The 22371-nt window shown below is 32.2% G+C and overlaps 2 protein-coding genes and 1 non-coding gene across 3 annotated transcripts; 2 read left to right on the forward strand and 1 right to left on the reverse strand.

Annotated features, from left to right (window-relative positions):
- The first annotated feature begins 3259 nt into the window (after window positions 1–3259).
- On the forward strand, window positions 3260–4911 carry LOC109159294 (BAHD acyltransferase DCR). The gene has a single exon (XM_019307399.1). The coding sequence runs from the start codon at window positions 3359–3361 to the stop codon at window positions 4733–4735; it is 1377 nt and encodes a 458-aa protein (XP_019162944.1). The 5' UTR covers window positions 3260–3358; the 3' UTR covers window positions 4736–4911.
- A 1190-nt stretch (window positions 4912–6101) lies between these two features.
- Window positions 6102–10568, reverse strand: LOC109159270 (sulfoquinovosyl transferase SQD2-like). The gene is made up of 11 exons (XM_019307372.1): window positions 10000–10568; window positions 9280–9346; window positions 8892–8962; window positions 8678–8795; window positions 8482–8555; window positions 8293–8348; window positions 8126–8209; window positions 7824–7911; window positions 7660–7737; window positions 7335–7391; window positions 6102–6955 (listed from the first exon to the last, which is right to left on the reverse strand). The coding sequence occupies exons 1-11, from the start codon at window positions 10113–10115 to the stop codon at window positions 6460–6462; spliced, it is 1305 nt and encodes a 434-aa protein (XP_019162917.1). The 5' UTR covers window positions 10116–10568; the 3' UTR covers window positions 6102–6459.
- Window positions 10569–19746: 9178 nt separating this feature from the next.
- Window positions 19747–19829, forward strand: TRNAL-UAA. The gene has a single exon. It is a non-coding gene; the product is annotated as a tRNA-Leu (tRNA).
- The last annotated feature ends 2542 nt before the right edge of the window (window positions 19830–22371 follow it).

Below are 22371 nucleotides of genomic sequence, written 5' to 3' on the forward strand. Positions count from 1 at the left end.
CTAGATTAATTGACTGTCCAACTCAGTTTGGGTTGCCCCAGATTATATTATATATGCTCATCATATACATACACATGCACCAATGCAAGCATATCCTTATATTTTATAGAATTAATTTCACTTTTGGTCCCACGACTTTTGATGTTCTATCACTTTTAGTGCACAACTTTAAAAATTTTTAATTTTGGTGCCTAACTTTGTTATTTTTATCAGTTTTGGTCCTTTCGCCCAAATTGACAGCGAAATGTTGCAGTATTTTATATTGTTAGGAGTAAAATCGCCATCTCAAGGAAACATCTTCAATATCTAAACAAAATCACTGTAAAATTATATCTATAGGTGTTTGATGATGAGAATAATGGGAAAGACGGGCAGAAATCAGACAGATCTATGGGATTTATAGTTTCAACCATTGGCAAACTCTTCTTTTTCATCTTAATATGATTTTTCTTTTGTTTAAATATTGAAGATCTTTCCATGGGATGACGATTTTGCCCCTAAAATATAAAATTCAGAAATATTTTACCGTCAATTTGGCTGGAAGGACCAAAACTGATAAAAATAACAAAGTTAGGCACCAAAATTAAAAAAATTTAAAGTTGTGCACCAAAAATGATAAGAATTCAAAAGTCGTGGCACCAAAAGTGAAATTAATTCTATTTTATATTACTAGATATTAATGAGATATAACGTACAATTGGATGGGTTGTCTAAAGTAGATTCCTAGATTATTATACTTCCTAAGAATTATATTTAAACATGATACCTCTGCAATAATCCTTGAATATTATATAATTAATCGTGCTTTTTTTTTCTAATGTAAATTAAATTAATTAGTCATTATTATACGATTTATTTTCCTTGAGTTGAGGAAAATGAGCTAAGCTGAGCTGTGTGTCATATCCTAAAGAAAATTATATTTTTCCTTTTTAAAATTACCATCTTATGTTTAATTTTGACGTGCTAGTATCATTGATTTTTTTTTTTTTTTCATGAGTTACTGACTTACTGTCAACTCCACTTTGTAAAAATAATCTATATAATAACTAAACAAAAATAAAATAAAATTCTAATACAATAATGAAGTGAAAATTAGAAAGTAATTTTATGATAGGAATGTAGTACTATATAAACAATTTAAATTCACTGCTGGAAATTATGGAATTTCCGACCACTTGAAAATGATTTTAAATCAAATCGAAAGCCTTGTTCTGACCATTTTTGGTATCTAGAAAAACCTTTATTACTATTTCCGATCACTTTTTACTTTCAACTTGATATAAGATCACTTTCAGGTGGTCGGAAATTCCATAATTTTCAGCAACGATTGTATAAATTTATTCTAAAATTATTTAAATGTTGTATAGATCAATTCATCATTATCCAATTAAACCTATTTAATATTATAGTAGGACCAATGAAATGGATATTTTGTGCAATAATTGAATTCGAATAATCTTTTATATAATTTCAAACGTATAAAAAAGTATAATATTTATTAAAAAAATTTAATAATTAAACTAAATTTATATATAAATAAATTAGAAACAATTAAACTCAAATCATATATCAATGAATTAATTTATTAATGTCTTAGTTTTAAACAATTAATTCATTAATATTTTTTTAAGTACTACTGACATTTAATATTTAATATTAAAAAATTATGCCACATTAATTCATTAACATTGCATGCCCTAAGTGAAGTTATAAACCAGTTTAAGTTGTTGATAGTTGATCGACTCAAACTAAAAAAGTCAATAATAAACTTCTCTCATAAATGTTAAACTTGGAACATTGGGGATACAATACCAACTATCCGACCAATTTGGCAGGATTACCTATGGTAGGCAAACTTAGCTTTCAATCAATTTGCCATCAATAAATATCTTAGAAGATGTTATATATGTAGCACCAATTCAAGTATGATGGTCAAAAACACACTTTTGTACATGCTTAAAATATTTTAGATTTAACTTTAATGACTTTCAATTCTGCAAAGTTCATTAAAAGAAGAATATGTTTTTTAAAGTTATGGTACACCACTGAATTAGTCTCTAATAAATTAAGTGTTTGAACATGGTATATATGCTATTTAGCATATAATATAATTTTGAGGAGAAAGAGAATGAATTCTCAAATATATCAACATGCTTTTGGTATTTGACTCTTTATATACACTTTATTATTTTAAAATCTTAATTATTATCATGGTAATCGCTGAAGAGCAAATACCAATTTTGGTCTCACGAGTATTAACAAAATGACAGTTTTATTCCACATGTTTAATTTCTATCAATTTTCATCCACGACTATTATTTTAGTACCAATTTTCATCCACAACTATTATTTTAGTGTCAAAATTCATTACGTCGGTCACCCCTTCGTTTAAGACATGCGAAAATATGAAATTATTAAGGGTATTTTCGTCATTTTCAAATTAATATACCAATTTGAGCATGAATAAAGTGATTTAAGCACTAAGATCTATCACAATTTGCAGTTCTCCTCCTAAAATTAAGGTATGATGAGGAGGTGAACTGCGAATTGAGATCGATTTTAGGGCTTAAATCCCTTTATTCATGCTTAAATTGGAATCTTAAGTTGAAAAAGATGAACATGCCCTTAAAATTTTTAGATTTCGGCATGTCTTAAATGGATGGGCGATCGACATGATAAATTTTGGTACTAAAATAATAATCGTGGACGAAAATTGGTACTAAAACAATAATCGTGGATGAAAATTGGTAGGAATTAAATATGTGAACCAAAATCGTCATTTTGTTAATACTCGTGGGACCAAAATTGGTATTTGCTCAATCGCTGAATTCGATACTCAATCTTAAATAAATACAGATGTCTTATATAATAATGGTATTGTATATAACAATACCCTTAATTAAGTGTTACGTATCATCTAGAAAGTCATCATTAACTTAAGATAACCTTAATAAAATGATGACAAATTAAATTACATAACACTCCATAGTTGTGTGTTAACAAGAGTTTGGAATTGAATGTGACCTTCTACTATACTTAAGAGTTTATGGATGATTAGATTAAGAGATATTTAGGCCAGGCCAAAAGAGAGATAATCACAATTCACAAGAGTGAAAGTGAAAGTGGCTAAAAATAAAAAGAAAAAGAAAATACAAAGTACAGGTCAACAGAAGAAGACTGAAAGATCAGAGACTCAAAACTACCATACCATCCAAGAATTGTAAGTGCATGAACCAATTTCTCTATATATATCCTCAGCTCACAACACTTTCCTCCCATCCCTTTCTTCTCTCTTTACTCATCATCCTGTAAATCAACAAGAATTAAAGACACAGCAAAAAAAAGAAGAAAAAAAAAAATGCCTTCGTCTTCGATTGTTGTCATCTCCAAATGCACAGTCTACCCAGAATACAAATCCTCGAACTCCAAATCCTTAAAGCTCTCAGTTTCGGATCTTCCCATGTTGTCTTGCCAGTACATCCAGAAGGGTGTGTTGTTGTCCCAACCCCCACTCGACGCCGCCGCCTTAATCTCTCTCCTCAAGCTCTCTCTCTCCAAGGCGCTGGCCCACTTCCCCGCCCTCGCCGGCCGCCTCCACACCGACGCGAAAGGCCATGTTTATATCCTGTCCAACGATGAAGGCATCGAGTTTGTGCACGCGAAAGCTCCGCATCTCTCGGCCGCCGCCCTTCTCCCTTCCCACGCCGACATTCCGCGGGAATTTCGGAGCTTTTTCCAGTACGACAGCACCCTGAGCTACGCCGGGCATTCGAAGCCGTTGATGGCGATACAGGTGACGGAGCTGAGCGACGCCGTTTTCGTCGGGTGTACGATGAATCATGCGGTCGTCGACGGCACTTCGTTTTGGAATTTCTTTAACACTTACGCCGAAATTTGCAAGGGGGCGAAGAAGATAAGTAGAGTGCCGGATTTCGGGCGGGACACCGTGTTTAATTCTCCGGCGGTTCTTAAGTTCCCGGCCGGCGGGCCGGCGGCGACTTTCTCTGGCGACGAGCCCATACGCGAGAAGATATTTCACTTCACCAGGGAAGCGATATTGAAGATGAAATTCAGAGCCAATAACGGGAAACTTTGCAACGGAGAAAACGGTAAACTTAACGGAAAGATAACGCCCGTTAATCACGAGCCGGGTTTGCAAAACGGCGGCGCGGCTTCGGAGATTTCGTCCTTCCAGTCTCTGAGCGCTCAGCTGTGGCGGTCGGTAACGCGGGCCAGGAAACTGGAGGCGAGCAAAACGACGACGTTCAGGATGGCCATAAACTGCAGGCACCGGCTCGAGCCGCGGCTCAAGCCGCTGTACTTCGGGAACGCGATCCAGAGCATCCCAACCGTCGCTAAAGCAGGGGAGCTGTTATCTCACGACTTGAGCTGGGCCGCCGAGATGCTCCACCGTAATGTGGTGGCCCACGACGACGCCACCGTCCGCCGGGGAATTCAAGATTGGGAAAACAACCCAAGACTATTTCCTCTGGGAAACTTCGACGGCGCAATGATCACCATGGGCAGCTCCCCGAGATTCCCAATGTACGATAATGATTTCGGGTGGGGCCGGCCGCTGGCGGTGCGAAGTGGCATGGCCAATAAATTCGACGGCAAGATCTCCGCCTTCCCCGGCCGCGAGGGCAACGGAAGCGTCGATCTTGAGGTGGTTTTGGCGCCGGAGACCATGGCCGGACTCGAGAACGACATGGAGTACATGCAATATGTTTCTTGAATCCAATTCGATCATCACTTCAACATTTATTTTTCTCATCTTTAAATGTACCTTAATTAAACCAATGTTAAGTAAGGCTGATTGTTCTCAAATTAAAACTCCTATGTAATAATGTTGCATCTAATCCAATTTCAAGTCGTGTTCAATATATATGCATCTAAATTAAAGATCGATCAGATTATATCAAATAATAATATTTAATTTAGAAATACATTTATTTTCTTTTACATGTTCTAAAAATTATATTGTACTTAAAACAGACATAAATACTTGTCTTTGTTTTGTCAGTGTAACATATTTTTTTGACGAGACACACCACCTCTTGATAAGATGCTAGACCCATATATGTTCCACACTTCCAGATACATTGATTGAGGGCCACAATATATATATATATATATATATATATATATATATATATATATATATATATATATATAGGGTCTGGTTTAAGTGAGAACCACTGCTTAGGTGTGAACCTGTAAACTCCTATGCAGCATTGAGATGTGAGATTAGACGTTCTGAAGAGTGGTGCAGTGGTGCATCCGGTGCAATAGTGCAGTGATGTATATTTATCAGGTCAAAATCAACGGTGCACAATGGTAAATATGTTCACATGTTAACTAATCTCAGTCATCTATCACAGTTCATCAATGAGGATTTTAGTAAAAACAAATACATATTCAATTTTATAATTTCTACAAACTTTCAACTTAGCTTTGCAATATTTATAAACCTTACTTTATCCTTTTTTCCTTATTTTCAATTACCCTCAACTGTTGATCCATTTTTTACATGGGAACATGTTCTACCTCGATCAATCCTTCTCTATATATGTGTGTGTATTGATGGGATGAGTGAAAGTTAAAGAATTGTTGGGAGTTGTTTGGATGTGATCTTTGAAGAGCAAGATCATCAACTGCAGTGCTGAAATTGAATGGCATTATATTGAAGATGGTGATTCTTGTTAATCCATCACTGTTTTAGCGTGCCACTATGAGAGGCTGTGATAGAATCTGTAAAGGATAAGAACTTTCTGTGCATGATTCAATGAGTGAAAGCTTTTTGTACACAATACATCTCATATTGACTATTTGACGGAGATCTGAACCAATGTATAAGAGATAGTTCAATTTTTAACGAACTAAGTTTTGTGGACGTGTAGTCTTAAGGTGGGACGATGTGTCCCACATTGCCTATTAAACAGTCTCAATTTGCCCTCTATGTATTTGAGAATATGTTGGGTTTACATCTCAATATTTTTCACGTGATTAGAAATTTTCTTTATTTCGAGAGTGTTTTTGAGGATTAGATTTTAGTGGCTTGCAGGCAGCCTAACCACAACCTGATATCTGTGTACCAAATAGGAGAAGGGACAGGCTACAGTTGCAATAGTAAAAGCATCAAGTGCCATGTTTCAATCTACAGAAGTGCAAATTTACCAGGTTTCAATCTACAGAAGTACAAATTTCCCAGGTTTCAATCTATAGAAGTGCAAGTTTCAATCTTTAATACACTCAGCTAAGGGGCTTTTAACTACATGTACATCAATTTGAGAGTTTGAATGGAAAAGGGGCACAACAGACCGACCCAGTTTTTCATGTCGAAATTCTACAACCATAGCACAAGAGGACTAGATTTTGAGGTTTAAGGATGGTAGAGTTCATGTCTTTAATGCAGACATCTTAGAGAACAATAAGGTTTCCATCTATCCATGAAATGCTTCACCTGTTTTCGATGTCTGGTGTCTGGAATATACGCTTAAATAGCCACTGGAGTGGCCCCGGGGACTGGGATCTCTCCTTCCTCCAAAACGAAATGGCAGCATTGTACTGCTCGTTGCGAATCTTTTTGGTCGCCGCCTTCCAGTCATATTTCTCCACTTCATCGCGTGCAGCTTTGCCAATAGTCTCTCTCAGTTCAGGGTCCCATAGAAGAGGCTTCAGTTTTCTCAAACAGTCGTCGAGATCACCAGGGTTGAACAGATAGCCAATCTTGCCTTGTTGATCGTCTGAAATAATTTCCGGGATTCCTCCAGCCCGGGCAGCCACCACAGGAAGTCCAGACGACATGGCCTCTAGCACTACTTGCCCAAGCGTCTCAGATTCCGAGGGCATCACAAAAACATCTCCGCTGGCATATGCCTGAGAAAGCTCCTCCCCTTGTAACATACCTGTGAACACTGCAGGCATGCCACAGAACATTTTCTCGAGTTCCCCTCTACAACGATGAAACGACAGAATAATTAGCAAATGCATATCACGCAAGAATTCACTGCACCACGTTTTCAAGTGCCCAAAAGTTGACCATAGCAACTTTGTTAAGACCATTAAGCAAAAACACAAAATGGTTATTCTTTTTTGGTCAGGACCATGAGGTGTCCTAAGTAGGCGCTAACTGTAAGAGACACCTTTAAGGTCCCATACCATACTCAGACTAATCCCCATTCACACCAGACCGGCCCAATTAAAGGGCAAAGTGGTGGCCAGATTGGTTTCTTCATACGAGAGGGGAATCGAACTCCCGACCTCTCTTAAGAGATGAGAGTACACGGTCACTCACGCCAACCAAGCTGGTTATTCTAGCTTTTGCAACTCACCTGTAAGGCCCGTCTCCTATAAAGGCTATTCTAGATTCTGGAATTTTATCCATGACCCTGTTTCATACATGAATTCAAAATGTCAGATGCAACGCTTCTCCACAAAATTTAGCAAAATGCATGCAAGAAATGAATTTTGTTGAACAAGATGAACAGAGAACAAAAAGAAAAGGGATGAACACATTCCTAACAAATAAACGTAAAAAATTTACACTTGTGGAAGACCCCGAGAGATAAAATATGTACCCCATCACACTAAATAGAACAGAAGCAACTTTATTATATTATCTTTTGTTGTTGTCATAAGTAAATAGAATGGCAGTACCTCTTAAGGAAATCTAAACTCTTCTCAACTCCAATTCGCCCCACATGGACTATCAGCGGCTTCTCAGGCTCCCCGTTACTTTTTGGTAAAAAAAAAAACGGAAATGAAAATGATTCCAGTATAGTAGTATTGTAAACGCCTTAGAAAACAGCCAAAGGCACTACCTTAGTCTTAAACGCATTTCCTCCGAGTAATATTGAGGATGAAAGCTCTTGGAATCAACGCCCTTATTCCAGAGTCGGATTTTGTCAACTGAAAAGAAGCATAGGCAGAGATGTTAATGGAAGAGCGTAACCACGAAGTTCATGGTAGCTAATGGACTTCAACAACCACAATGTATACGTAAGAAGTAGACGATCAACAATAGCGATTCTAACAAGGATAGAAAAAATTAAAGGGGTTACGATCCTTTTAGTCAGTTATGGAGACTAATAACCTCCATGTAATTTATTTATTTAGTTCTCACCTTCTGTTACTTTGTACTCTTCCAGATCTTTTGCAATTGCGGCAGATGGCACGAGCGTAAGATCAGCCGCTCTATGAAGAAATTCTGGAGGACAATAAATATTTAACTATCATTCATTACTAAGGAAAAGGTATGATATCAATAAAGAACGATCATAGGAATCATACTTATAATTAACCACATAGGTTGGACCAGCCAACTATAAGTATATCTTGGAATATATCTGCAAAAAAAAAAAAAAGACTAATCAATTTAAGCCCTTAATTTGATATGTTTTACAAAAAAACTGAAGAGAGGTAACATTATTATAATCAATAATCACATACGAAGTTTGAAAGCTATTAAAGTTAACATACACTGGAACGTGGGTATGGTAAGACATAACTATGGGCACAGACAAGAGTTTTGCAATGCAGAGAGCACCAAAAACCTTCAAGAGAATAGAACTGTCAATAATACAAAAATGGACGACACTTTTCCCCTTAAGCTCTTAAAAGATAACCCCAAATCACCACGTAAGAAAGCGGGGGCCATGAGCAAGTCAAAACTAACCATTATACCAGGCGATGACGCGTGTACTATATCAGGCTTGAACTGTGCGACTTCTGAGATTATTCGAGGGCTAAGAGCCAGAGAAAGGGGCACCTTACGGTACCAGGGGCAGGGAAAGCTAAAAACGAAATGAAAATCCATTAGACAAGCCAAATACTAAGACAAAACTATATAAATTTAGTAAAGAAAAGCGTACAAATAAATCAGTTATAACCTTTGTGACCCTATCAATTTCGCTCCATAAAATTCTTCTGGCACCCCTTCATGTGTTGTCACAACCATTACCTGCACCAAGCATTCAACGAGCCTATTTAGTCCAATGGTATCAACTGGACACGCTTTATGCAGGAGGTTCATCCCCTCTCAACCATCAAAAGTATAAACATAAATTTTAAGAAAATCCCATTGAGCAGTTGTATGATTAAGTCTGGATGGAATGTGAATCTGTGATGAACGACTTTAGGCTAATATAAAATTACAAGATACACTCTTGGCCCACAGAATCTTGCGAAAACAAAGTCAATTGCTCGAAGAATTTTTTTAAAGCCTCCTATGACAGAATATGACTAATTTATGAACATCACTGATAAAAGAGAGAATACCTCATCCCCCATTTCCCGCAGATATTTGATGAAATTCTGGAATCGATTCTTATAACCAGATATATAACTGCACATTCAGTCACGAAAACAATTGGACAATATAATCAGTATTTGCTGCTTGCGAAAACAAATATACCCATAACTAAGAAAAAGCATGATTAAATATTGTTGATGGTTTCTTGGCCAATTACACAATACAGATCTGCACAGATACTCTGGTCATTGTAGGGTTCATATGCACTACGTAATTGAGCAAATAGGCTCAAATCATTGCTTTCAAATGAACAATGCTAGCATGTTTTGAGGAAATCCAGAATTAAGTCCTCAAGGAAGAAGAGTTCATGAATAGATAGCAAAACATTTGTTCTTCCCTGCACAAGCACTTTGGTGTGCAAATGTGGATCAAATTTGTACATAAGAGAACAGAACTGCAAATTTATAAGATTAATGGCAATCTGGCATAATTCCACAAAATTAATGCATTAACAAGAACACATACAAAACTTCAAGTCAAATCACAATCACACACTAAGATCTTTTGGGGAGGAAACCAAGTGGACCACACAGCTGATGGGTAGAACACATGTTTGATTCTTTCTTCTCTGAGAAGGGTGAATAATAAATTAACAAGGAAAGAAGATATGCAAAAACACATCGAAAACTTCCAGTCAAATCGCAATCACCTAAAGTTAACGAGCTGTAAAAATCAGAAGAACTCACGCGAATGGAGAGGGCTCAACGAAGAGAGCAATACGCCTGGGCCTTGAAGTCATATCAGATTCAAGAAGAAGAGGAAGGCTCCCATTCTCTTCTTCTCTGTACTCAGTAATTGTCATCTTACTAGAAACTGCAAATTCCCACAGCGTTGAGGCCAGTCCCAAATTCAAAGATTGAGTTTTTACGCCCAAAAAGAAAAAGAAAAGTACAGATGGGTTTTTTGCTCTTGAACAAGAAAAGCAAGAAAGTAGGAATAAATTGATGGGTTTATATGAATATAAGAAAATCGGAAGACATAGCAGAGAAAGAAGGCTTTATAGAGAGAGGAAAGCGGACATGGCAGTGGATTTGGTCATTAAATGTCTGCCGTGATGACTAGAAATGACTGCATTTTTAGAATCTTTATGGCAGGTTGTCCTTCACCCAATACGCATTTCCTATATCATCATGATTCATGATCAACACTGGCTCTGAAATTCTTGAAATTTTTATATATTTAATCCAAAACAAACTATAATTCAAGAATTACAATATTAGTAAGCGTTTATTCTCCACTTTAAATGTAATACATATGATTCGATAAATTTGCCTACGCGTAAATATATGTAAACTAACATTAAATTCTTTTAAAAAGTTGAATCCCAATTCCAAGGTCTCTAGACCTCGGTCCTAATAAAACATTTGCTTACTGTTCACAAATTTTTATTACGTGTCGAGGTTGTTTAGGAATCAAATCTTGGGCAGAAAAAGAAAAGTTTTGGCTGCTTATAAAGTCGAGAGAAAAGGTGTAAAATCGGAATCATATTCATCTATACTCAGTTACTCATAATCCTGGGGCGGCTTCAATTAACATATTTCTGTTGACAAGGTGGGATGGAATATAACTAGAAGCTTTGGAGAGAATATGCTTGCAGCTTATGCATAAGCCGCCGTTTGATTTTATTTTAATTTTATAACATAAGTTTCTCGGTTTCGCCAGAGTATATATAGACCTTATAAAATCATTGTAAAACCCAAAAAAAAAAAAAAGATAAATTCTAAATGAATCCACTAACCAATAAAAGTTTCTCAATAACTTCTTTAAGTTTTCATAGTAAAACTAAATGTTAATTAGTTGACCATTTCACTTATCCACGATGGGGCATCGGTTGATTTTTTCATAACTACCATTTGGAGTTTGATCTTTATGTTATTCCTTTCATATTTATTGATTTTGTTCTAAAGCTAGTTGATAATGTAATAGGCTATCACTAATGTTGGGCTACACATGCTGACATGTTACATTCTGATGATACTTATGAGGATCCTTATTGTACAATTTATTGTTTAATTTGTTTGTTTTTAAAATTTTTTCAAATAACAATAATTATCTGTTATATTCACATCGATGACCTTAACAAGATAGGTGTGATTATTTTAAAATAATTTTATTTTTTTGTAAATACAACAATGGTTGTGGTGATACTGAGGGGAGACACTCACGACTGGCTTGATACTATATTTATTTATTTATTCTTTCTTTTTGTTTAAAGATGCATTGCATGCATGTCTAATTCATCAAAGTAAATCATTACCACATTTAAAAATAAGTAAACACAGAAGCCTAAAATTAGAGTACAATAATTGTAGGAATAAGGTTCAAATTGGCCACTGAACGTAACCTGAAAATGCAATTATGCCACTGAACAAAAACAAAGTGCAATTAGGCCACTGAACACTCCAAAAATGTGCAATTTCACCTGATAGCAGGTTACCCTCAATTTTAGCAGGTTATCTGCTTACGTGGCAGCTGAGTTGGCATTTTTAATAAATTTTAAATCATTTTTAATAAATTTTAATAATAAATTTTTATTTAAAAAAATTTAAAAAAAATAAAAACGACTTTATTTTATTTTTTATTTATTTTTTTCAATTTTTTATAAAATTTATTATTAAAATTAATTATTAAAAATTATTTAAAAATTATTAAAAATGCCAACTCAGTTGCCATGTAAGCAGGTAACCGGCTAAAATTGATGGTAACCTGCTATCCGGTGAAATTGCATACGTTTGGAGAGTTTAGTGGCCTAATTGCACGTTTTTGGAATGTTCAGTAGCCTAATTGCACTTTTTGTTCGTTCAGTGGCCTAATTGCATTTTCAGGTTACGTTCAGTGGCCAATTTGAACCTTATTCCATAATTGTAATATAATGTATAATTTCATAGAATCACACACATAAAAAAAATATTGACATAATTTATAGTTATAAGTTATAACTAGCATTGATTCTTATAAGTTAGTTAGATTAGATAATCATTTTTGTAAGGTGATTATCGTCCTCTTTATAAAGTGATTAATCCTTATGTGTTTATAGGTTTCGTTTCACTGAATAAATAGCTAAAAAATGTTAAATCAGAATTACAAGCAAATACATATATTAAAAAAAAAATAACAATTGTTCTACACATTGGTACTCAAGTCAAAATTATAAGCAAGGGCGAAAAAAAATAAAAAAATAAAAAATAAAAATTAGGACAAGAATTCGGTTAGTCTTAATATTTTTCTTTAATCTTTTATTTCACGTTGGTTTGGTTGGTATTTGTAAATATATCTATTTAAGTTAGATATATAGCATAACAACTATAGTACGTACGTTGAAATTAAAATCGTCCATTTAAACCTTTATTGAATAAAAAATAGTACTACATCAATTTTAAGAAAAATAACATCTTTGGTTTTTGAATTATAATAATCAAGTTTTGACTCAGTCATTCAGTTCCGACAATATCCATTTTTAACCCTTAGTTTTGAGCAAAATGATGAGTTTGATCCGCGACGTTAAATATGTGTCTCAACTTGATAGAAAATTCAAAAATCTTATATTTTTAGAGGAGTAAATTTAGAATTTCACATGTTATTCTCCTTATATTGAAACCAATTTCACGGTATTATTTTTCTCTTCTCAACCTTCTATTTCAGGGTTTTTCAACTCTAAAAGCATTTTAATAACACTTGTATGACTTGTTTGGAACATGTGTCTCATATAAAAAACCTATGACTCAGTACAAACAATGGAACACTTGATTACCGTCTTAGGTGTATAAACACAGTAACACACTATCCTAAAAGTTTCTGATTTTTCTTGCTAAGCAACAAGGGTGATCAAACCAGAGCTTTTGAGATACAAGAGATGATGTCAAATTTCTTATGTTGCTTAGCTTTTATAAGAAATTCACAAAGTGAGTAATTAACTTGAGATTTTTAGTTAGTAAAAATTCTTTCGTAAACTCTATAGTAGTTTAGTCCATGCAAGACGAACACATTAAGGATGGGTGGATTTTTCTTATTTTATATTATTTTATTTATAATTATTAAAATAAATAAATAATAATATATGATTTTTGACTAAGCTACTACAGAGTCTATAAAAAAAAATTAGACTAAAAATCAAGTTACTACTTTGGTGAATTTCTCATAAAAATAACTTGAAAATTTAACATCTTATATCTCAAAAGTTCTGGTTTGATCACCTTTGTTGCTTAATAAGGAAAATAAAATTTTTTAGGATAGTGTGTTTCACACGCTGAATGCAGTGATCAAGTGTTCCCTTGTTTGTATTGAGTCTCAAGTGCCTTATACAAGACCCAAATTTCTAACAAGTCATTGAAATGCATTTGGCGTTGAACAACCTTGAAATCGGAGTATGAGAAGTGGAAAATAATTTTGCAAAATTAGTTTCAATATACGAAGGAAAATAACTTATGAAATTTCTACTTTACCCCTCCAATAATAGAGGGCTCTCGAGTTTTCTGTCAAGTCAAGACGGATCCTTAATGACGATGGGGAACAAATGTACAATTTTGCTCATAACTAAAATGTTAAAAATGGACACGGTCATAACTAAGGGGCTGAAGCATTAATATATATGGATATAACTCATGGACCAAAGATGTCATTTTCCCTTAATTTTATATGTTTATTGTTGGATCACTTAAATTGTTATCATTTTTCTTTTTTGGTACTTCAAACGAGACTACAAAATACCTATACATCCCCATTCTCTAAGGGGGTGTTTGGTACGCTGGAAAATATTTTTCATGAAAAATGTTTTTTTTAAAAGTTGAGGAAAATAGAGTTTTATGTTGTTTGATTAGATGAAAAAAAAAAAATTCTTAGCTCAACCTAAGTATTTTGTTTTTAATAGAAAACTAGTATGACAATTTTATCCTCATTATATTTTATTAATTATTTTTATTATATTATTATTATTGTTGTTGTGTAGGGTTATATTTGTTATTATACCTATTATTCCTTAGCATTTCAAATCCAACCAAATAATAGAATTCATATTCTCATAATTTATTTTCCACAAAAAAAACAATATAATCCATTTTTCTTGAAATTTATTTTCCATAAAATTTCAATTACATTCCTTTTTAAATATTTTCCAGCGAATCAAACTGTAAGTAAAAACTCCTACAACATTATGCAAAAGTGGGTCCATCATACTCATTTGGGGATTATCTAGCACTATTGCCCCTCGGTAACTTGCTTGCCCATATTAACAAGAAAGTCAACACATTTGTCATCATTTTTGTTTTTGCATAATTAGCTACTGAAATTAGTTTTTACTTAAGCTTATAAATTAAAGTGTGATGAATTTTGGTGCATAACAATTTATTTATCTAAATAAAATAATAAATTAGTGCATAAAAGTTTTGGTGCATATATATCAGACTTGTTAATAAATCTTTGATTTACAAAGAAATTTATAATCGTTATCCAAATGCGCGCTTTCTTGATGACCCTAGTCAACAAAAAACCACAAAGAGGTAAACTAGCGTAGGTCGGCAATCGCTGATAGACTCAAACTGAGAAAATTAAAGAGCAACTCTCTGAAAGAGTCAAATTTAAAATTTGTGCTTACCAAATCAATTGTTTGACTAACTTAACTACATACAGTTGCCCCATTGTTAATAAATCTTATGCAATAAGAATTGTGAGTTGACAAATCCCTAGATTAAAATAATAATAATAATGTTAAATGTGCCCCCCCCCCCCCCCCTCACAAAAAAAAAAAAAAAAAAAAAAAAAGACCAAAAGAAACAAAAACCAAAAAAAAAAAAACAAAAACCAAAGAAAAAAAAAACTTTGCACATGCTTAAATGATTATATTTATCAATTTGTGGTAATGCCGAATAGAACATATTTGACTAATGAATATAAAGTCATAAAGAGTTACTAATTTGTATTTATAGAGTTAATTATAGTTTTAAAATTGTATAATTTTAATCCCCACTTATGAACTGTGATGATGTTTTCACTCTTTATTTGACCACATTGCATTATTGACTATAATTTTTTGTCAAATTTAATCCCAATTATGACTAAGTATGGTAAAAAAAAAAAAAAGTTAAAAGCAAAAATTGTATTATAATCAAATTTTAAAGATACGATTGAATATAGAAATACCTTATTTAACAAAAAAATATATATAAATACCATCATAATTCATTACTAATTTTTTGTCAGATTTAATCCCCAACTAGGACTAAATAGGTAAATAGCAAAAATATAATATAATCAAATTAGAAAGATGCAACTAAATACAGAAATATCATCATAATCTATAACTAAAACTAAAATGTTTGATCATATGTAAAAGCGTTTCATATGAAATGTGTAGAATAAAGTATCACATCTTCACTAAATATAAAAAATAAAAAATAAAAAAATACTAACTTTATGTGTACAAATTTGAATGCAGACAACCTAATAAAAGAAGAGATTCTCACTTTCGGTTGAGATAAAAGGCAGAGAACAAGATCACAAAACAATGGGAATATATTTGACAATGCAAACAAAAGTGGCACAGAAAGTTTTTATGCCTTTCCTTTGCCTTTGATTAATTAGAGGAATTTTCTGGTGGCCGGGTTGCGTTGTTATTAAGTAGGGTTGAAAATAAGTTTGAATCACAAACTAATTAAGAAATTATCATCGCTTCTCTTTTGAAGTTTAGTGATGAAATGTGTTTCAATTGGTCTACAAATCTTTATCACATTTTTATCCATTAGTGAATGAGGTAAATCGCGAGATGTACTTTAATTGGCTTACAGGTTGAACAAGGTCAAATTCAAACTATCCTTTTTTTTTCTCCTTGTGCTTCAACTAGCATTACAACCGAGCAAGGTCAAAACCATACCTACATTTTTTTTGGTCATTGATAGGATTTAAACAATGCACCTTGTGGCTTTTAGCAAAACAAATTTTATAAATTTACTTTGGGTTGATTGACTAGTTGAGCCTGACCCATGGAAAGTTAAAAGTTTGAACCGATATCTTTAGCGATTCATTGGACATAAATGATTCTTTTGTAAATAAAATATTATTTTGTAATTACATAATCATAATATATATTGCATACGACATTCAATATCTCTATCACTATGAAACTAATCCACACTCGAACTGGGATGCATCCACAAAATCTTGTAGTTGTATTAATAGTCTATTTATTACTGGTTTTAATAAATGTATTGTTGAGTATTTGAGTAAAAAAAGTTAAGGCCCTGTTTGGTAAAAATATTAGCCTATCAATCAATTTTGACTTATTTGACCACTATTAATTGTTTGACTGGGTTAAAAAATCAACTTCAAAATGTTAAATTCAAAAAGTTGTTCAAAACAGCTTTTTCAATTAGCTAAAAGCTAATTTACCAAATTAAATACCCTCCTACAATCAGCTAATATTATCAATTAGTTATACCCTCTAATTAACCCAATCAGCTAACAGCTAACATCTATTGGCTAACCGCCATTTACCAAACAGAGCCTGAATATTTTGGTCTAAGATATAATTTAATAGTGAGTTATACCTTTTTTTTCTTTTTTTTTTCTTTTTTTTTTTTTTTGCGTCAGAATTATATCTTTTTAGATTGTAGACTTATGTATGAATTTTTAAAAAGTAAGGTAATTATTTTGAGGTTCACCAATTTAATTGTAGACTTTATCATTTATGTAACGGTTTTATTATTTGTTTAAATTAGTATTTTCGACGCACGGAATGAATTTGTTATAATATATTAAGAATATTTGGATCAATATACAATTATATAAATTATAATAACGAATATTATATAGTGCAATTCATGAAATGAGTTGAATCGATTATGCTTTCTGATGTTATCTTTGGTTGAATTCGAGCAAATAATTGCCAAATTATCCGTGCGATGCACTAATAAAATTTTTTATTATATATTTAGATAATAAAATTAAAGATGAAATTATAAACAATTCTAATATTTGAAAATGTACATTTATTTGATTATAAGATTAGTCTCAAAGTATCACTCAATTAATTAAATAATATATAACTCGTTTAATTTGTCTGCAGTTATCTTAAAAGAATAGATATGTAATATGATTTATGTAATTATATTATTACTGAAATAAAAATGGAAAAAAAAAAGAGAAATAAATTAATTGTAATTATTATAAAAATAAATCCAACGACTCATGTTTAGATTAATTACCCTACAAAATATTAGGCAATTATTGTTAGTCAATTGTACTAATATCTGTGTAGTTATACTTTTATAAATCACTAGTAAGTTTCCCGTGCGATGCACGGTCATTAAATATGGCCTCTTAATAATTTAAGATTATCGTATAATCTTCTTATTCTATGTAATAGCAAAATGTTTTTTAATAATTCAACATTTGAATCGGAAGCACTTAATCACAACTCAAATATGTTATACCTCCGGATTCATATGTAAGTCTGACAACCTAGTAGTTGCACTCGTGCGATGCTCAGACATATGATACAATAATAAGATTAATAGTACATAAAAATAAACTATAATAGTATATGAATTAATTATTGAAAAACGAAGAACATTGTAATTGTATTACACATTATTGAAAACTTCTTTGTATACGACATTTTTAGTCGTACTTACCGATGGTACATTATTCCCACATCAAAATTTTTAATCCTCTAGGATTACTAACTCTTGAGACTGCAAATGATACACCATAATTAAAGATTGGCTTTCTAAAAAACAAATCCACGTGTGATAATGTTTGTCATTAACTTTTATTTATTGTAATGGCATATGATAGCATCAAAATGAATTGCTTTCTTTGGAACTTGAAACAAAAATCTTGAATCAGAATGTGTTAACGACATTCGAGGAATTAAAACTTTTGCTCCTACACTCGTTCCACACATGATTTGAGCTTCTAAAACATGATCAGTCAACTTTGTAACAATAAACCTTGTATCATTAAAGTATGTTAATATTCTCACAATAACATATTAACATTTTCAGAATATTATATAATGTTAAATATATCATTATATAATTATATATAAGATAAGATATAATAATAATTGAATAACATGGAAAGTTGAAATAGTAGTCATTCATTGGGTTCATAAATATGAAAATTAATAACAGTCCAAACGATGCCTTATTATTTAGGCGGGAAAATGATGTGGCAAAAACATTTTGCTATTATATAGAGTAAGATAAGATGAGATTACCATTACTTTTAGTCTAAAATTCTAATCTCGTACCTAATTATATATACCTAGTTAGACTAATTTTTAAATGTTTAATAATTTTCTAATTAAGAGTATGAATTTAGATAGATTTTAAAATGAATTCTGGTAATGAGTAACCACTATAGAAATCAATAAGAGCAATGCTACAAACACCTCATGTATTTTCCATACTCATCATGTGATTGGTAATTAAATTTATTTATTTGTTAGTAGTGGTTATCAAATTGATTCGTACTCAATAAATGAAAGTTATATCATGAGGAAAAATCTGGAGGTAAAAGTCATGAGAAAAAAATGAGCATTTTCCATTTTAAAATGAAATTTTTGTAATGAGTAACCATTATATAAAATAATTATAAGGAATAAGGTTCAAATTGGCCACTGAACGTAACCTGAAAATGCAATTAGGCCACTGAACGAAAAAAAAGTGCAATTAGGCCACTGAACACTCCAAATGTATGCAATTTCACCTTGATAGCAGGTTACCATCAATTTTAGCAAGTTACATGCTTACGTGGCAGCTGAGTTGGCATTTTTAATAATTTTTAAATAATTTTTTATAAAGTTTAATAATAAAGTTTTTTTTTAAAAAAAAAATTATTTAAAACAAATTTAATTTTTTTTAAATTTATTTATTTATTTATTTCAATTTTTTTTATAAAAAAATTATTATTAAAAGTTATTAAAAATTATTTAAAAATTATTAAAAATGCCAACTCAGCCGCCACGTAAGTAGGTAACCTGCTAAAATTGATGGTAACCTGCTATCCGGTTAAATTGCATACATTTGGAGTGTTCAGTGGCCTAATTGCACGTTTTTGGGTGTTCAGTGGTCTAATTGCATCTTTTTTTCGTTCAGTGGCCTAATTGCATTTTCAGGTTACGTTCAGTGGCCAATTTGAACCTTATTCCTAATTATAATAGTAATATCAATTCATAAAGAAACATACATATTTTCGTAGTGTACAAATATTATAATAATTATTATATATATATATATATATATATATATATATATATATATATATATATATATATATATATATATACCTTAGCAGAAACAACGTCTTGAAGTATAGAATTTAACAAACACAACTTTTAAATGATTGCTGGTTTGCCCGAGAGGTTAGGGAATATATATACCTTAGCAGAAACAACGTCTTGAAGTATAGAATTTAACAAACACAACTTTTAAATAATTGCTGGTTTGCCCGAGAGGTTAAGGGGGAAGACTTAAGATCTTCTGCACATAAGTGCACATGGGTTCGAACCCCGTAGCCAGCATCATATATATATATATGTGTGTGTGTGTGTATAAGTTGTCACATTTATATATTGAGTTATTGTTTACCATAATAATTATTAAATTTTATATAGTAATAATTTGGGCGGGATAGAAGTATGAATTTGTTTTTATTAGTACTATAGATTTGTTAAATTAGCATTCATGTCGTAAAATTAAAGCTGCACTACGTAGCACAAAGATGAAAAACAACAAAATAGAAAACGTGATACAAGATACAAGAAAATAATAATTTAAAAATATAGAATACGAAATGTGGAAGAAATTTATAAGGGTTTATTTGTAAATACATTTCTTGAAGTATGCATGGATAAATATTAATTATTGGATGGGGCCATAGGATTCGAGCTCATTTTATTAGGAAAGTCTTGGTCTAAGTGAGAATTTATTTTTATTGCAAGGGGTGAAGAATGAAGCATGAAGCAAAATATTAAAAGATGTGCTATAAATGTGTATCAAACCCATGACTTAGCTTCCACAAGACAACACATGCCCCAACCCACCAAGCCACTAGTCCACTACTTATCTTGTGTATTGGAGGGTAGGAAGCTCTAGTTGTACATGGGAAGTGCGCTGGAAGCAAAGTAGTGGGAGGACACATGTAAGGCCAAGAATGAAGACTAACAGGTGTTGTACATTTGTCGACCTTCACGAAGGTATCTATCCTATATAATTAAGGCACTCTTAATTCCTCTTAAGACATCATCCTTGGGATCATAATAACCTCCCTAGCTTGGAGGCTTGTGGTCCCAACCTTCAGCCTAACAGCATATGACCCGGTATGTAATGAAACCATCAATTATATATAGAGAGAGGAGGGAGAATATATAAGATGTGAGGTTGGAGGGGGTGGGGTATATAAAATCGAGAGTATGTTTAAAGCGTTTTTCTCTTCGATTTTTTTTTTTTAAATAATACTGAAATGGTCCTAAAGTGCTTTAATTTAAACAAGGTTTCGGTGAGTTTTCAATGAATAAACATATGTATTTTGATTGAAAACACTATGAACTTGGCCAAACAAACACTGAATTTGCAAAAGTAACAATTAAGGAGATAATAGGATTATAAGTCAACATCAAATGAAGTTACGAAGACAATCCGAATGTATGTATGGATAAATTTCGTTTTGCAACCATAGTTCATAATTGTAAATGATCACAATGCAAATAGATAAACTAGTTTAGATTGTTCATATTTGACTAGCTCAAATTAAGAAGGTCAATATACCGCTCTTGCAAAAAGTAAGATAAATTTTGTCATGATAAGTGGTAATGCAAAATGTTGCTCAAAGACGTACTATTATATTGCTCAAAAATGAGGTAAAATAAGATAAGATTACTAATAAAACTAAAACTAGTAATATTCAGTATCAACACCTTGTGCTCAATTGAAACCTTGTGCTCAAAGATAAAATAGAGATTAATGCCTATCAATTATGTATATGTTAGTCATTTTTTGTGCGTTATATTTGCTAAGCATATATATAATATATAAACATAAATGTGTAATTTAATTACTACGTATCAGTTTTGTCTTTTAGTTGAGACGATGGATCACATACTTCAATTTGGTATCAGAGCAACCAACCTCCATATCAATTACACTAAAAAGACTCTGATCTATGCAATGTATTAACTAAGAAGATATGATATTGACAAATGACAAGAGAATCAAACTTATAATTTTTTTTTTTTAATTCAAAAATCATAATTCATCTATTCAGTCATCCTTTCGAAACAGCAATTCGTGTTTTATTGCGAGACTAGCCGATTTCCAGATGTTTTGGAAATGAAAGTGAATTGAGTTTGAAGATATTCCATAGCATATTCTAATGTCCATGTCAACCGCACATGCATGAGTAATCATTTTCGTTATCATTGTTTGCTTCAATTGCGTGCATTAATAAATTTTTGAGGAATATTCTTCTTCATTTCCCAAACTCTAATGTATATTCTGCACTATTACGTAGGTCACTAAATTGTACAGATAGAACTAGATTTTCTTATTCAGAAATTTTTGAAAGCAAATATACATTAAAGAATAATGACGTTACAAATAAAACAGGGAAGAATAATATTCCACACCTAGCGATCAGATTCTGATTTTATAATTTTAACAGAAGTATGTATTACAAGAATCGCTGGCAAATCATAACATTACTAATATAATATATGTATTACTCGTACATAACAATAGTACCAGAAATGAAAATTTATTTTTAAAAAAATTATAGATATGCATACTCTAACTCTGTCAATTCCTGCTCTAATGTAAATTAGGATTGCTCTATCATCTTTCATGTATTCTAAGCCAACTCATATCATCTCTAACCCAACTCTGTCATCTCGGCTCACTGGTATGCATCTCTCGTCTAAATGGTGCCCTTGACCTAAGTTCGATAAATCTAGCTAGCTCTATTAATCACAATTTGTAATTAGATTTAATTTTAGTTTTTATTTTTTAATATTGAATTAGTTATTTTATAACAAGTGGTGTTAAACTTTTATATTATTGACTTTAAAT

The sequence above is a fragment of the Ipomoea nil genome, unplaced genomic scaffold, assembly GCF_001879475.1.
Source record: "Ipomoea nil cultivar Tokyo-kokei standard unplaced genomic scaffold, Asagao_1.1 scaffold2826, whole genome shotgun sequence".
Taxonomy (NCBI): Eukaryota; Viridiplantae; Streptophyta; class Magnoliopsida; order Solanales; family Convolvulaceae; genus Ipomoea; species Ipomoea nil.

Coding starts and splice junctions, on each gene's coding strand:
- LOC109159294 (XM_019307399.1), top strand. CDS start 3,359: ATGCCTTCGTCTTCGATTGTTGTCATCTCCAAATGCACAGTCTACCCA.
- LOC109159270 (XM_019307372.1), bottom strand. CDS start 10,115: ATGACAATTACTGAGTACAGAGAAGAAGAGAATGGGAGCCTTCCTCTT. Junction 7,738..7,823: donor GAAATGCGTTTAAGACTAAG/GTAGTGCCTTTG, acceptor TTTACCAAAAAG/TAACGGGGAGCCTGAGAAGC. Junction 7,392..7,659: donor AGTTTAGATTTCCTTAAGAG/GTACTGCCATTC, acceptor TGTATGAAACAG/GGTCATGGATAAAATTCCAG.